Genomic DNA, 16,216 nt, shown 5'->3' on the forward strand with positions numbered 1-16,216 from the left:
ACCTCTCTCCACAAATCTCTAGTGATTAATAAAAGAGAAAGTAAATAACCTTATTCCCAACATCCTCTGAAGCAGCCGGCTGAGACTGGTGAAAACCGGTCAGAATTATGCCAGAGTCTCACCTCCTCAGCATGACCAACCAGTGATCTGTATGGGTGGGATTGCTCTAGGATAGATGTTACATCCTTTGGCTCTGAGACCACCATAGACAACAGGATCTGATAAGTATTACTGTATACATGCTTCTTGTGGATGCTGGGACAGTGACCTAACTATAGAATTTACAAGGACTTCCTATGCTATACTGTTGGGGATGTGGAGTGGAGTCCTCAGAAGATTGTTTTTTGGATACGTTTTTCTATACAGTTGTAGTACTTTACCTACAGTGCAAGGGAGGACTGCAAAGTATATTGATTGATATTTTCAAGCATGGTTATGCAGACAGGACTTTCTGCTGACCCAAAGGGAAAACTGGACTTCTGTTATAAACTTTGATTAACTAACATTCTCTAGACCACTGTATTACAATCTGTACAACTTTGTTGGACTATATTCACCAAACATTGCACATTGGACAATGGTCATTTGCTTGTACATCCAATCTAAACTGAGGTCTCTACCAAGCCAATAATGCCAACAGTATATAAAGGACTACATCAGGGCTTCCCATGCATGATCCTTTGAGAAACACCAAGTTATATATAGATATACCCATATACAGGTTTATGGTCACTGGCGGTATATATATATATTACAATAAGAGTTTGATGGATGTCTGTGCATTTTATCAGTATGAGTGAGATGGTGAGATAGTGTGGTCTGGTACCTTTTTTTAGATTTTGATCATTTTTCTATGTACATGTCTGATATAATAAACTATTTTTCTAGTCAGTCCAGTGAGTTGAAGTAATTTTTTTAAATGTATTGAGATTTTTTGTTAATTAATTTAAGAGGTGGTTGAGAAAAATCAGGTTTTTATTCTCAGATATTGCATAGTGAATTATTACCTGCCAGAGATTCGAATCCTTCCCTACCTTGTCCAAAAGCAAAAAAAAAAATGCCTCTAAACACACTTTTAGGCAAATCTGCAATTAGGATAACATTCTGTGAAAGTTAGAAGAAAACACAAAAAACATAGGGTAATACTTGTAGTTAAATGCGGATCTCAGCTTTCTAAACACTATTATATTATCTCAACTCTGTGACTCTCCTTCTCCGCTTTTCCTATTCTGTATCCCACCTCTTTACTTCTTATCTTTTATTACACTGTGTTATTTTTTCTGACATTCACAGATTGTTATCTTAATTGTAGATTTGTCAGAACATTTTGCTAAACCTTTGTGTTTACTCAAATGCGTTGTTTCTCGAGATGGAAAAGTGATCTCACTTGTTAGCATTGCTTTACCACCCGTTTTGTGGCCTGAACAAATGCATTTTCAGGAATTTACTATTTTTAGAATAGGAAAGCAGGTTCAATAATAGAGAAAAACTGTTCACATAAGGTGACAGAACTGCTATTTTTCCACACTGGATTAACTGCAATTGCTGTAATGGCACATTTAAAAAAAACTGTTTTCTTATGCATCGTGTTGACACCATAATGCTTTTTCTGTTGCGCACTGGATGGCACTGCAGGGAACCACACTGCTGCATAATGCACCATGCTGGTTTGTGGAGGCTTGAATGAAGTGTCACCATGTGTTACTTTAAATAAAAGAAAAAAGTAAACAGTGGGATGCATTGAAACATGTACTGCCGGACCTCACAAACATTAAAGGAGTTGTAAACCCTCATGGTTTTTCACCTTAATGCCTTAAGGTGAAAAACCTTCTGTGCTGCAGCAGCCCCCCAGAGCCCACCTTTTTCTTACCTGAGCTCGATCTTTCCCGTAACGGGGATGAGCACAGCAGCTCCAGCCGCTGTCTCGGGTCCTTATTGGATAGATTGATAGCAGCGGGAGCCATTGGCTCCTGCTGCTGTCAATCAAATCCAATGACGCAGGGGTGGGGCAGAGTCCTGCTGTCTGTGTCAATGGATGCAGCAGCAGGACTCAGAAGCGCACCTGCACGAGTGCCCCCATGGAATGCGGCTCTCTGTGGGAGCACTCGATAAAGAGGAGGCGCCAGAAGCATTGTTGGGGGACCCTAGAAAATCAGGATTGGGGCGTTCTTTGCAAAACCCTTGCACAGAGCAGGTAAGTATAACATGTTTGTTATTAAAAAAAAACAAACAAAAAAAAAAACCAAACCTTTACTTTACTTTAAGCTTTACTGTGCAAACTAGTCTGAGAAAGCCTTAAATAAGGCCTTCTTCCAATAGTGGTAAAGCCCCACTCCAACCAAACCTTTTTATCCTTGAATAGAGCAGAGGAAAGTTAGAGCCTCTGTCATTTATTACTGCTGTCTATCCCTGTTGCAGAGGTTCTCCCCAACTTTCTGTCAGACAGGAAGTGACATAAAATCCTTCCAATGGGATGTGCTGAGTCTACCTGGTAATCAGTAATATGAGGTTTATTTAAAACATTTCTGCACAATTTATTTACCTTGGTTTTATATATATACATATATATATATATATATATATATATATATATATATATATATATATATATATATATATATATATATATATATATATATACATATATATATATATATATATATATATAAAAAAGTGCAGAAACCTTTTGAAGACCCCTCGTAGATGAGTCTATTCTACCAGCCATAATAAAGTGGAATCTTTAGGGTAAAGACATACACAAATAGCTTGAAGAACCCTAGAAACATTACAAAAGGGATGATTAAAAAAAAAAAAAAAAAAAGGAGGTCCATTGCATTTCTTTTTTTTCTTTTCTTTTTTCTGTCTGCATATAGACCTATGTTTATCCCAATGAAAACAAGTATAACGGTGCTACAACTTCCATTCCAATCTAAAGACAGCTCCAAAACCCGGTGCCCTTGGTTTGAAGTCTCTGGAACCTCACTGATGCAGAATCCACAAAGAAATGCCAGCTCATCTATTTTAGACAGGGTAATACAGCCAGTAAAAATCCAACGTGTTTCAGCCATTCAGGCCTTAATCATGGCTATGTTTATCATAATATTTAAATTTACCTGCATGGAAACCATATACAGATAAATTCACATACAGTATATTGGCCATACACGGCTTGAGCTGGAAGGTGCTAATAGAGCCACCTGGGTCAAATTTCAATGGATTTAGTTCTGTAGGTAGCCTTGTTGGCACCACCAGGCTCTACAGACTTTAATCTGAAAATGGAAGGAGATGGGGGGGGGATTTTTATCTGAACAGTGACTTTTCGGGTAGAAGAAGGAGTAGGGGCTGTCAGAGTACTATAGCCAACAGGGGGTATTCCTCTATTCGCACTCTTTAGTGTGGATAGGGGAATCTATGGATTCCTCTTGCTCAGCCCAGAGGGCTGAATGAGAGAAACCAAAATGTTTATGGCAAGCCCTACTTATACAGGTTATATTATGAAGTGTTCACCTGTAAAATTCAAGCACCAACAGTTGTTTTATAATGGTACTTACTTTTAGTAACAACGCCTTCCAGCCGTATAATGTTGGGATGCTCAAATTGACCCATGATGCTGGCTTCACTCAAGAAATCCCTCCTCTGTTTTTCAGTGTAACCAACTTTTAGAGTTTTTATTGCCACACTGATTTCTTTTTTGGATGGTAGTTTTAGTCGTCCGCTACACACCTCACCAAACTCTCCTGCATAGAAAGCACAAAAAGAGCTTAGCTTAAGTCAATTGCAATGGAAAACATTAATGATGCTACTGAAATCTTGCTGTACATTCATGTCAGGAGCTCCTCTACAGAATTAGCAGGAAACTAACATTTGTTGACATGGCAGAAACATTTCTACAACGTCCCTTTTACCTAATCATTTTGAAAACATCATTCAACCCACCACGTCGCCAGTGATGTGATATAAAAATATTTCATTTTCAGCTTGATTTATTTCGTTATTTCTTATACTGACAGCTGAAATGTTACTATTACATTGATATTTACAGTTTCTTTCCAAAATCAACATGATGTCAGCTATCCCAGAGCTTTGAATATTACTGGCCACAATAAAGAACCAATTTATGCTTTTTTAGCTCAACCGTGGAGGGGTGGGGGGTGAATTTAAAATAAAAAAAAGAAAGAAAACAGGGATGCTGCATACAGCTTGTAAAGAGATTTTATTTATTTCTGCTTCACTTGCATCAGGAAGACATAAACATGGAAATTGATTAAATGCTGTATAGACAGATCCAGTTTTTATTTATTGTTCCTGTTCTTTTTTATAGTCTTCATAACGCTTAAAGAAACCTGAACTCAAAGTAATATGAAGACTACCATTGCTGACCTTTCTGTGTGTCTCTCTCTCTGAAAATGTTAACTGCCTAGCTGTTATGCCAACCCTATGGGACATTCAGAGCACGTATGCAAACCTGGCGCTTAACTATATTAGAACTTTGCCGATTTTGCACATGTTCTTAAGTAATTCAAAACCCTGGTTCAACAATGCATCACGTGATGTGATGATAAGCGTCGGATTTAAGCAATAGGCAAACCGGATGTGACGCAAGTGAATGAGCTGGCAGCTCGTGGATTGTTACCCGAGCATTTTTTTATACAAGTGAGTGTACCTACGCTATGTACTTTGAATAAAAATGAAGTTTTAGCTGTATTATGCTATTCTGGATCTTTCTTCCACCTGTATCTCCCCCATCAAGCTAACTGGAGAGGAGGCTGTACCCTAAAGATTTGTTGGTATATCCATCCAAAGAGGGAACCTCTGAGGAACCTGATCTGAGGCATTATATCCAGTTTATGCTGTAACCTTACAGCAGTAAGGTGAGGGGCTAGTGCACATTCAGGTGCCACTACAGTTGATTGGCCAGGCATCGACCGTCTTTATTTCAAGGTTTCGGTGAAGGGAACATCACAGATTTATCAGCTTCTGGACTGTTTGATTTTGTGTCACTGAAGTAAAAGCATTTATTTCACCCTTTTGGGACTGTTGTTCATTCACCACCTGAGCCCTGGGGTGGCTCATTGGATATTTGTTTGATTCACATTCATAATAATGTTTTTCATCACCACCTTGTGCTAATTGTTTCTTTTTTCTTCTGTTGCACATTATTTGCACTTTGCACTTTAGCATTTTATATTTGACCTTGTTTTTTAAAAGTTTGCCATTTACACTGTAATTTTTCTGCATTTGTACTTTAGTTTAGTTTATTTTTAGCACTGTCTTGAGTTCACAGCACAGCACTATCATTATTCATTTAACCCATTTATCTGTCATGGATCAGTTAACTAGGTGCCTGCTGTGGCGAGCTGATTAGTCTAGTCGCCAGCTGACAGCGCGGGAGTATCACCCATACAATATGAAGACTACCGTTTCTGACCTTTCTGAGTGTCTCTCGCTCTAAAAATGTTAGCTGCCTAGCTGGTATGCCAACCCTATAGGACATCCAATGCATGTATGCAAACCTGGCGCTTAACTATATTATAACTTTGCAGATTTTGCACATGTTCTTGATTAAGTAATTCATAGCCCTGGTTCAACAAAGCATCACTTCTTTAAGCCAGGTGGTAGCAGGGTAATCATACTGACCAGCAGAGGTACAGTATGTGTGTCAAAAGAATGTCTGGCCAAAATTACAAATCCAAACTTATATGTATTTTAGCTGTAAGTATGACATTCCAATTTAAAGGAGAAGTCTCACTTTCATTTTAATGTGTTCTGTTCCCCACAGAGGTGGCTGGTGTTTTTTTTGGGGGGGGGCAAACAACCACACCCCACCCCACCCCCGGCGGCACCTCAACCCTCCCCCACCCACTCGCTGTCTGCTGGTCTGGCACATCTAGGTGGTGGACATCCGTGCAGTGTGCATTTGGGCAGCAGGCATCCGTGCAGCATGCATTCTGGCAGCGGGCATACAGAGAGTGTGCACTGGCTCCTGTGACCTCTCCTCCTCGCTTCTGCCGTGCGTCTCCTCCCCTCCTCCTAGGCATCCAATAGGATCACCTGTCCTTTCAGCCAATTGGGTGACGGGTCTCATACCTGCTTCCTGATTGGCCAGGAGGAGAAGCAGTGTTAGAATAGCTGTGCATTCTCTGTGCCCAGAGTCCACTCTATTTTGAAGCCAATTAGAGCCTTTGGCTCTAATCAGTGCTTCAAAAAAACACCCCTGCCACTGTAAATGTATGCACCCGGTGTCCTGCAAGGGGCTGGTTGCATGGATAGGAGGGGCAGCATCATGGATAGGGGAGGTGGCGCCCATGCACCCTTAATGGACAGGCTGCCCCTGGTTCCCCAGAATATAAAGTACATGTAGTACATTGTCCCATCTTTCTTTTTGCTGTCTAAGGCTAGCTATGGGGTTGGACATGGCACCTCTCTTTCATCCATGGCTGTCCAACAATGCAGCTATCAAGGAGACAGCTGCTTAGACAAATGGCACTTTTTTTCTATCTCTAAGCACTTGCCTATCTTGACTTTTTCAGTTTAAAAAAAGCCTCCATCCCAGTGTTGGGACAAGGTAATCTAGCTCCCAGGGCAAAGATGCCAAACTGCGCTCCCCCCCAAAAAAAATGTATATGCATTATGTGTCAGCAAGAATCCCCTCTCTCCCCCCTAAAAAAATTCAGCACTAATCTTACCCCATAAAAGCCTTTTGCAAGCCAAAATTCTCCCTCCAAAAAATGTCCCCTCTTCTAGCTCAAATCCTTCCCCTTCCCAACCCCCCCCCTCCTAGCACAAATCTTCTACCCCTCAATCAGAACAGATCACATTAATATACTGTAAATTGAAGTGAGACTTCCTCTTTAAAGTGGATGTAAACCTGAAAAAAAAATTCTTTTTTTTTTTATATCATACTGTAGAGTATCAGATTTGCTATCATTTGAGCCCAGTCTTGCCACACAGAGTTAATCCAGCTCTGAGCAATCCTCTTTTATTATTCAGTGAGATAAAACTTGACAAACTGACAAAAACTTTGTCAAATCCTCCCTCTTGCTGTGAGTGACAGGTGATTTGCATATCTCGTGCACTAGCCTAAGAGACATGCATTATTTTTTAATTCCCTCCCCCACTCCTTTTCTTCAGCAGCTCTGCAAGGATTGGCTGTTCCACACCTCAGCATGATTTGGTATGCTGAAGTCATGTGGTTACTTTCCTGTCTTTTCACTGGATGTTAGAGATCATAGCAGAAGTTCAGTGTAAGAAATACACAGGAGAAAATGCATATTGACAAGGGGAGTGTAGAGGTAGGCGGGGAGTCTACTGACATCACGACTCCACCCACCGAGCTCCAGACAACAGACCCGCCCACAGAATATGCAGTTTTTGGGTCTAATAACAGACAGAGGGGAGACATTTGACAGGTAAAGATACATGCAGGAGGCGTGTATATCCTTATAGATAACCACTATGGCAGTAGTTTAGAAAGGATGACATTGGGTTTACATCCACTTTAAGTCTTTAGTGCCTTCACAATAACTGACAAAACTAATATCCTTCGTTATCAATATTCCTATCCTTCGCCATCCTAAACTATCCATTGTATCGCTACTTCTCAGCTTCTTGTTTCTTTATTCCGCCATTGGTGTTTTATCATTTATGTTTCTGCTTCTATGTTGTACTGTTTCTTTTTTTCTCCATATACAATTTTTTTTAACAAAAACACTGGTACATATTTTATTGTTTGTTCTTCATGTTAATGTTCATTCTAACGCAGTCTAAAACCTCTGAACATTACGTAGGTGAATCACCTGTTAGTTTTTGTCTGCAGTGGAGAGATTTCTCTGACCTTTCATTGGAGGTGCCCATTTCTAGCATCTGGACACCTTATTTGATTTAAATTATGGATAGGAAACCAGGGTAGTGTGACATCATTACTTGGCATTGTACCAAAGCATCTGCAGGGCAGAGGTGAGCAGTTCTTATCACTGAGGTTCCCTTGTAATATATAAAGGCAGTTTGTAATTACTTGCCACCAGCAGCCAATACTCATGGATCAGGTGTAGATGGAGTTGCCCATTGGCAATTATAAACACATCTATTACATTTACTGACTGAAATGAAATTTTCAGGATTGTATATTGACACATCTGTATTGGTCTACATACCTGCTCCGATAACTTTGTCTATGGATATACATGCAGAGTCCAGCTCTTTTGCAAACTCATGTACAGCTTGACTAGGATCTTCATAGGTGTGGGGGTCTACGTAGGTTCTGAGTCCGGGAAACTTTACTGTTGAAGAAATCAAAGACACAAAGTGAATCTTTACCAAAATAAATAAATTATAGTGAAGAGCCAGTGTGAAAAAAAAAAATTGATGCCCGATAGTTCCCTATCTAATGTCAACATTTTCATTTTACTATGACAGTGGTGAACACTTCTCAGACCAAATGTGAAATTGAAAATATTGTATGGCAACCTCCCATCCAATCCAATCTTCTTTCTAGCTATTAAAGTAAATGTCCAACTAAATATATTTTTTTGTTTTAAATAGAAAAGGGAAGGATTAGAACCCCTGTAATGTTTTTGTAGCTCTATTGGAGACATTTGCCCTTAAGGTAGCCATACACAGCCTGATCCTCCCTCATTCAGTCCCTGAAAATCAATTGATTCAACCGTGTGGGCTAACAGCATGGATGTAAGAATCAGCGGCTGCCTGACTATCTAAACAGGGACTTAATCTGATAGGATGCAGCCACTCTTTTGACTGATAGTTTTCTACTTGGCTCAGTCAGTTTTTAAATCAACTTTTATTGAGCTGAGTGGAGCTTGCAGGACCATCCATGGTTTGAAAATCTGCCTATTCAACAGAAATGTGCCAAAATGTGAGCCATTTATAGGCAGTGGTGAAAATGGTTACTGCCATAGGTGTGCGCACAGGGTGTGCCAGGTGTGCCCAGGCACACCCTAATCACCCTGTGCAGCACAGATTCCCCCTACTGCCCTCCCCTTTTCCTCCCACAGCGCTTCCAGCTTCCCTCCTCTGCTTTCCTCCTCTCCTTTCCCGACAGCTGTTACTGTGGAGATGTTTGAGGATGAGTGGGGGAAGGGGCCGGTAAATATGTAATTTACTGGCCTCTTTCTTATCTGAATGAACATTGTGAGTTATCGGTAATGTGTGTTTGAGCTTTGGGGTGCACACCCTAATGCAATAGGCTGTGCACACCTATGGTTACTGCTTTGGTGACAGGAAGGGGGGGAACATTTCCAACACATACAGAAACATTTTTTCCTGTAGGTTAGGGGAAAGCTAGAACCCCTGCCAGCTATGTATTGCTATTTGTCTCTCTGTTTTGGGTTTTTGCTATCTGGTTAAGGCTCCTTTCACACTAGCCCATTCCAAAGTTGAGCGATTTTTAGTGCAACTTTGGAGTCTGACTTTGATACAACTTTAAAGTGACTTTGATAAGACTTTCACACTCTCTTATAGAGATACATGGCATTTCACATGTCCTGCGACTTGGGGTCTCACACGTCAGATCTTAAGTCGCACAAGTGTGAAAAGAGTCTTAAGCTAAGTTAAACTTTCAGTTTAAATTACCTAAATACATTCCAGGTGCATCAAAGTACAGTAAAGGGTGTACAAAGTCGTACAGTTTGTTTTCTTAAAAAACAGCCCAGCCTTATTAGAAAATTCTGTCCCCCGTCAGCATTGTCATCTCTCTGCAGAGGTCTGAATGCACATTCTGCTGAGGCTGGCTCAGCAGGGGTATTGTCAGGCATCTGCAGAGAGACTACTGCTTCCACATAAAGAACAAGGGTCCCACCCTGAAGTTGCTTACAAAGGACATGCTTTTCTACTCATGCTGTGCCTGCTTTGGATTGAAAATATGCTGAGCCGTGGGTAGCAGTAAAAAAAAAAAAAAAAAGACGGAGGTTTTTTTATTCTATCCAAAACGAAAATATAAAAGTTCTATGCCCTACATAACACAATTTGCTATTCTATGCTATCTACAAATAATCTCCCTGTAATTGGACTATAAAGTATGAATCTGGTTGAATACTAATGCATATAAGAGTTTTTTTTAAAGACAAAAGAATGTTTAATGTAAAAAGCACAGATGTCAATAACAAGTAATGACATCCGGAAGCTGGTACACCGTGTATATGAAATATCTCTCATCTTCCATTATTCTCTATAAGAACTAAACTAAATCAATGTCATTATGTTTTGATGAACTGATACATGTCATACTCAAGCCATCAGCAGCAGATTTATTAATGACCTTGTCTCCAAGTGATGTATTTTCATCAAACAATGCCTTCCTGCTTACATTTCCTAATTGTGATATTATCTGCCATTGTTTTTTTCATTTCTATTTTTGAAGAGGAAGCAAAAAAAAAATTGTAACCAGGCAGCCCGTAAAATATAATAAATAATGGAGCTGGTGGGTCTCCTAATGCTCAACAAGTTTAATTAATTTTCTTATAATAAATGGTCCCTGCCGTTTCAAGGAAATAAGCTTTAATTCACCAGAAGGGGTCGGTGATTGCTGTGCAGGATTTGTAAAGTGTTAAACGACAAATGATTTTCAGCGTTAGGAAAATCAGGCAGACAGGCCAGCGAGTGAGAAGGAAGTGGGCGCTTTCTCCTATGGAGACGTGGTCATTCTGTTTGCTAGGCGCTCCATATAAACAGAGCAGTTTGTTAAGGGTTGGGGTGTTATGTAGGAACACCGTTGGATGCTGATGAATTGTTCTATTGTATGAAAGGTGCTAGAACTCGCTGCCTGTAAAAACAATACAATTAACAAACACAATCAAGGCCAATGCAAGCATTGCCCCTGGCGAATCCATAAACTGCCTGGTAATGATCATTCAGAGCCTCCAGCCTGCAGCATTTGTTCCCCAGACAGAGAAAAATAGCCATATAAACATTTGTCCTTCAATTGTGTTGTCAAATTATGATTCTGTTTCTTATGCTCACATAGAACACACAGCGTTATAAAACCATTTGGAAGTTGTAAAGAACACTTGCAACTAATAATATGATACATATGTAATAAATTGAACTATTTTTTCAATGGATACTAATATCAAGTAGCACTAATTACTTATTTTGCTATGTTCCTAATTTAGTCAATTTGATTCATACAGGATAAAAAGGTTTAGAGTTTGTGGGTGGGACTCGCACTGCACATGGTGGTACCTTCCTCCATGCTCCTCAATACCCGGGAGCAGGCAGGGCCACTGTCATATGGAAAACAAACATTATAGTGGTACCCTGGATTAAAGATAAGCTGTACACTGTGTGTAGTAGTTGAATATACAAGCTGTCCCTGTTACTAAACACCTTGAGCCTGTGCCCTCTCCATCGGTCCAGCATACCTCAGCAACCTCACTCCTAGTGGCAGAATGGGGTCCCACCGAGGATCTAGCATGGACCTCATGCATGCTCTCACTCCTTCACTTTTCCGTTCCATACGGCCAGGTACATGAGGTCTCCTTATCGTGGATTCCATCCCAATTACTTTGAGGGAACCAACTGCTAGAGAAAGAGCCAGATCACAGACCTCCTCGCTACCGGAGGATCTGTCATCTTTGCCAGGTACCCCGCTTTACGACCGGCTGTTCCTGGTGATGTGTGGCAACTGCTCTCCAACTCCAATTTTAGACATTTATAGTGACCTTGCTTCCTACCCCATGTGTGTGCTTTACAGGCGCTGTACTTTCTAATATGCCATATACTACCATGCACCTAGTTGAATAACTTCAGACCAGGCAATATGCAAAGAAATAAAATACAGTTCCATCCCTAACTGACAAGCTGAGACTGCCCAGGCATACCTTAAAAGGTGTAAGTCCATAATTGGTGTCCTCCAAAAGCTTGACAGAGACTACCGATGTTGTGCTGCTTAGTTGGACTACATAGCGCAGCAGCCCCTTCTCAGTATCCCATTTACAGCGGTCCCCGGATCTGGCCTCCCCCCTCTTTAAATATGCACAAGAAAAAAAGGCAGGGCACAGAAAGCCTGAGAAAGATGTCCAAACTCTTTCCCAGCCTGGGCAGGTTAACTAGCTTGTGAAAACATAACCCTTAATGAAGGCAACCTGCCATTTTTCACTGCGCTCCAGTTTGGCCACAGTGTGGGTGTGGCACCCGTGGTTACCCATAAACATTCTATTAGATCATGTGTTTTTGGTGCATTTTCTGAAAGCGTGGCAAGCATGCAGCATGCAGGATTTTTTGTGCAGTTTCAGAAATTGAACCAAAAACGCACAATCTAATAGAAAGTCTACTGGGAAACTATGGGTTAACTGCACGAAAGCTGTTGGTACACTGCACTAATGCCAAATCGCAGCACAGCATTGTGAAACAGCTCTTAGGGGGGGGCAGTCTAGGGCGTCTTTTTCCATCTTATACATGTTTCACCTTTCTAGGTCTCCAGAGAAAAAAGATATCATAAAATGTAATATTTTACACATGTTACACACATATGCAGAATAAGATTATTTGTATTATTTTGCTGTTTACAAAAAAAATATATATATATATATATATATATATATACAAAAAAGTTTTGGTAGGCCTAGGAGAAGCACAAAAAATGGCCCGAAAGGTCACATAACTGAAATCCTAGCATAGTTCCTGCGGAGGCTCTAATATCTAGAAATGTACGAAACGGCATCCTTATTTTTATTATTGCTTTTGAAGCATATCTTCAATTCGATCTTATCCATTTATACTAGAGCAAAGGAACATGTTTTGGCAGTTGTGGAGAATGTTCCTTGCTCACCTTTGGGCAACTTTTGTGGTTCCATTTAATTAAAAAAAGCTTTCTATATTTTCTGTCTACAAAAACATAAATGCTGTTTGCCCTTACAACTATGGAGGGAAAACCAAGAAGCATAAAGGATGCGTCTGGTGAAGCCTGTATAGACATGTTGCGCAATCTTCACATGTCCTGTGACAGCCTTTAGCCCCAAAGATTTTATACATGTATAAAAGACCTTCTGCTAGGTTAATTGGTTCAACGAACACAGATTACCTGTTACTTGTTTTTTTACATAAGGGCCAACAAGCCAATCACTGTCATCCAACCAAGTGAACCTATAAACCTTTTAAAAGTTTCAAAATGAAAATATCTCAGATTTTGATACATGATAGTAAGTTGAATCGACCACCTTTTTTTTTCAATGAATGTAAGGCATTCTCTGATTGGATGAGATGGGGAGGAGGGGATGGATGACTCCATAATGTCCACTTCGCCTAATCAGAGAACGCCCTATGTTCATTAGAACAATTGTATGGCATTGTCTCAATGACGTCAGGGACCAGATGAGCAACCCCCTGTGTTCAGTATACAGAGGGTAAGCCACTGGAGCAGCACTGGATAATCATAGTTTTCATTGTATATAGGGTGGCTACTACAGCAATTTTCAGCATCCTCAGCGGCCCTCTGGATACCAGATATGGATACTTACATCGAGCTAAGCTATCTCAAACTAAATTTGAAAAACATAATTCCCCGAGTTCCGTTTTAATGTCTAACACTTTTCAGAATAACTGTATTCTGTAAGGCTCCATTTGAAGCTTAGAACTCCAAAGCATCCAAAGTTCCATGTATTTAAATGGCGACTGTTCATATATGAGCACTCTGATGCATGTAGTTCAACACCTAAAGGTCCAAAAGCTACATGAGTTACTTTTGAGGCAGATTTGGCATTATAGACTTCAATGGGAATGCCTCAAAGTGCTTGAATCGAGCATTTGAGAATTTTATATTTTTGTTTCTGGCGCATTTCACATCTTTTTGAGTCTGTAATAACTGATCTCCTCCCCCTAATGCTTTCCACTGGCTGAAACAAAAATGAATACACATGTAATACGCTTCTAAAATGCTTACACATGCTTGCTCAAAAATGCTTAAATAAAAATGTCTGAAAATCTCTCTGTTCAGATGTGAATACAGCCTAAAACAGACAGCAAACTGTATCCTGCTGAGAGCCTGATCCTAAAATGTTCCAGTTTGCTGGACAGCGGGCACAATTACATAGTATAGATGGCAAGCCATAGATGATTTCATTTTTTCTACTTTCACCACTCGATTCCCCCCATCAACACAATCAGTGTTGATGGGGGAATTCCTCCCGCAGTGCTATTGTGTTCTGCCCGCGGGGGAGGGGGGGTTGCATGGGGAACCTTCATGGCTGGCAGAACATAATGATTACTGCTAGCGACTATAGCTGCCAGCAGGGATCACATGTAAAAAATCCGACAGGCTTGGTTGATGGATTGACTTGGCTACAACCAGACTCCCAAAAAGATGGATCGAACCTCAGCCAGTCCCTGCTGAACCAGCTAAGATTTTATCCATTTATGCACAACTTAGGCTGGCAATACATGTTCAATTTTCTTTTAGATTTACCAAAAAAAACTAAACAACTTTTGATTGTATCCAATTAGGCAGGCCCTTGCACTACATAGTTTAAGGTAAATTTAAAGGAAAATGGTACAAGAAAATTGTATGGCCGAAGAAATATCTCATCTGTTAGGATGACAGGATCAACAGGTATTTACATAACTTTGCAGGAGGTTTTGTGGATTCCGAGAGGGCAGTCTTTTTTATTTTGGGGGACTACGTATTATATCAAATTCTAGAATTTCACATACTTCTACTTTATATACTAGACTAATGTGAATAATGCAACAGCCCCACACAGACCAGGCAGGTAACATCAATTTTCTGCTGGATGTTGGCAGTATATTGACTGTCTATTTTAAACTATGAAGGTTCCTATTTATGAAGGTCATGGCTTACTGCATATGGAAGTAGATAGTCACATTTAACTGGACTTGTTCTATAATATTGGCCAAGCCACTTCTTTAGTTCGATAAGTGTCAAGAAAATACCCCATCATTACCCCAGGTAACACCAACACCTTGATAAAACTACCATAAAAAGCAGAAGTTATTGCCACTTTTAGACTTTTTTAAGTATAGTTAGCCTTAGGCCAATTGTAAATTATCATCTTCCTGGTAACTGTATATCGGGTGGGTGTTAATTAACAATTTTTGTTGTTTAATTTACAGCTGTCTTATTTTTGGATTATATAATATTTGCATTTTTAAAGCAGAATTACTGTTTAGTAAACTAACATATAACAAAACTTTAAAATTTGGGTTGGTTTCAGAGGTTTGGGTTACTCTATACATAAAGGGGTTATGTGACACAGTCACATTTGTACCATTCAGCCCAAGAGAAGCCGACAGCTGGAATAGGCTTCCTCCACTAAACCAGTTCATGTTCTGGTCCTCTGGGACAAGATTTTAAAACAACAAAGGTGTCATTGAGGTGCTTGTTTATAAGTGTTCTCGGTCTATGAGAAGCTGACAACAGAGAAAGCTATAGTCGGTACAAATCTTGAAATGGTGATAGCTTTTGGATATTATTACAGTCAACCTATTCACAGTTTGGTGGTAACATTCTGTAAGCTCTCAAATGACCCGATTTATAGCAAAATAAAAACAGTGTGTCATGCCTTGAAACGAAAACTGTTATGCGCGTCAAGGAGCATTTATTTCAAGTTATTACTGCAAAAGTTGTTTTGATGTGACTTTCACATTTTACTTTATGTGTTATGTAGTCAAGGTAGGTTCTCTTGCCATTGGCTATTTGTAGGTCATACAGTGTAATTCAACAGACCTCCCTGCTGAACAACTTTGGTGAGAAAACCAACCACAAGCCAAACTTTTTAAATGCATTTCACCCAATTCACTAAAGGGTGACATGAGTTTGATTCTCTTATTTTACAGGTTTATTTTAAAATCAAAACGGATACTAAAAGTTTAATGTGAGCAAAACGTCTGCACAAATGGATGCTCTTGTGAATTGGTATCTAATAATTGGATGTTCAATATGCACATTTTGCATCTGATTCATCGGCTAGTTTCAGGTGCTAAGAGCTTGTTCACACCAGGTGCATTGAGCTGTGGCACAGGCTCAACGCAAGAGCACATTGAAAACGATTGTTCTCTATGTGCCCTTATTACACCATACACAAGTGGTGTGTAAACATGCAGCAAGTCTGAAGCATGTTGAAGTGCACTGTGGTGTGTGATGATGAAGTGTTTAATTCATTAAATAAATGTAGAAAGTACACAGTGTGATATGTTGTAACAAAACATCACACCACCCCTACACAATACACAACAAAGCGTTGTACAG

At 39.9% G+C, this 16,216-nt stretch overlaps 1 protein-coding gene across 4 annotated transcripts in view; it reads right to left on the reverse strand.

The window, feature by feature from the left end:
- The window catches only part of EPHA3 (EPH receptor A3), a 573,384-nt gene that overhangs the window by 68,651 nt on the left and 488,517 nt on the right, over positions 1-16,216 (reverse strand). For all 4 annotated transcript variants that reach the window (XM_073617000.1, XM_073617002.1, XM_073616999.1 and 1 more), the window contains exons 10-11: positions 8,154-8,279; positions 3,552-3,737 (exon numbers count right to left, since the gene is read on the reverse strand). In XM_073617000.1, coding sequence (XP_073473101.1) covers positions 3,552-3,737; positions 8,154-8,279 — 312 coding nt within the window. The remainder of the gene's footprint in view (positions 1-3,551; positions 3,738-8,153; positions 8,280-16,216) is intronic.

The sequence above is a fragment of the Aquarana catesbeiana genome, linkage group LG02, assembly GCF_042186555.1.
Source record: "Aquarana catesbeiana isolate 2022-GZ linkage group LG02, ASM4218655v1, whole genome shotgun sequence".
NCBI lineage: Eukaryota > Metazoa > Chordata > Amphibia > Anura > Ranidae > Aquarana > Aquarana catesbeiana.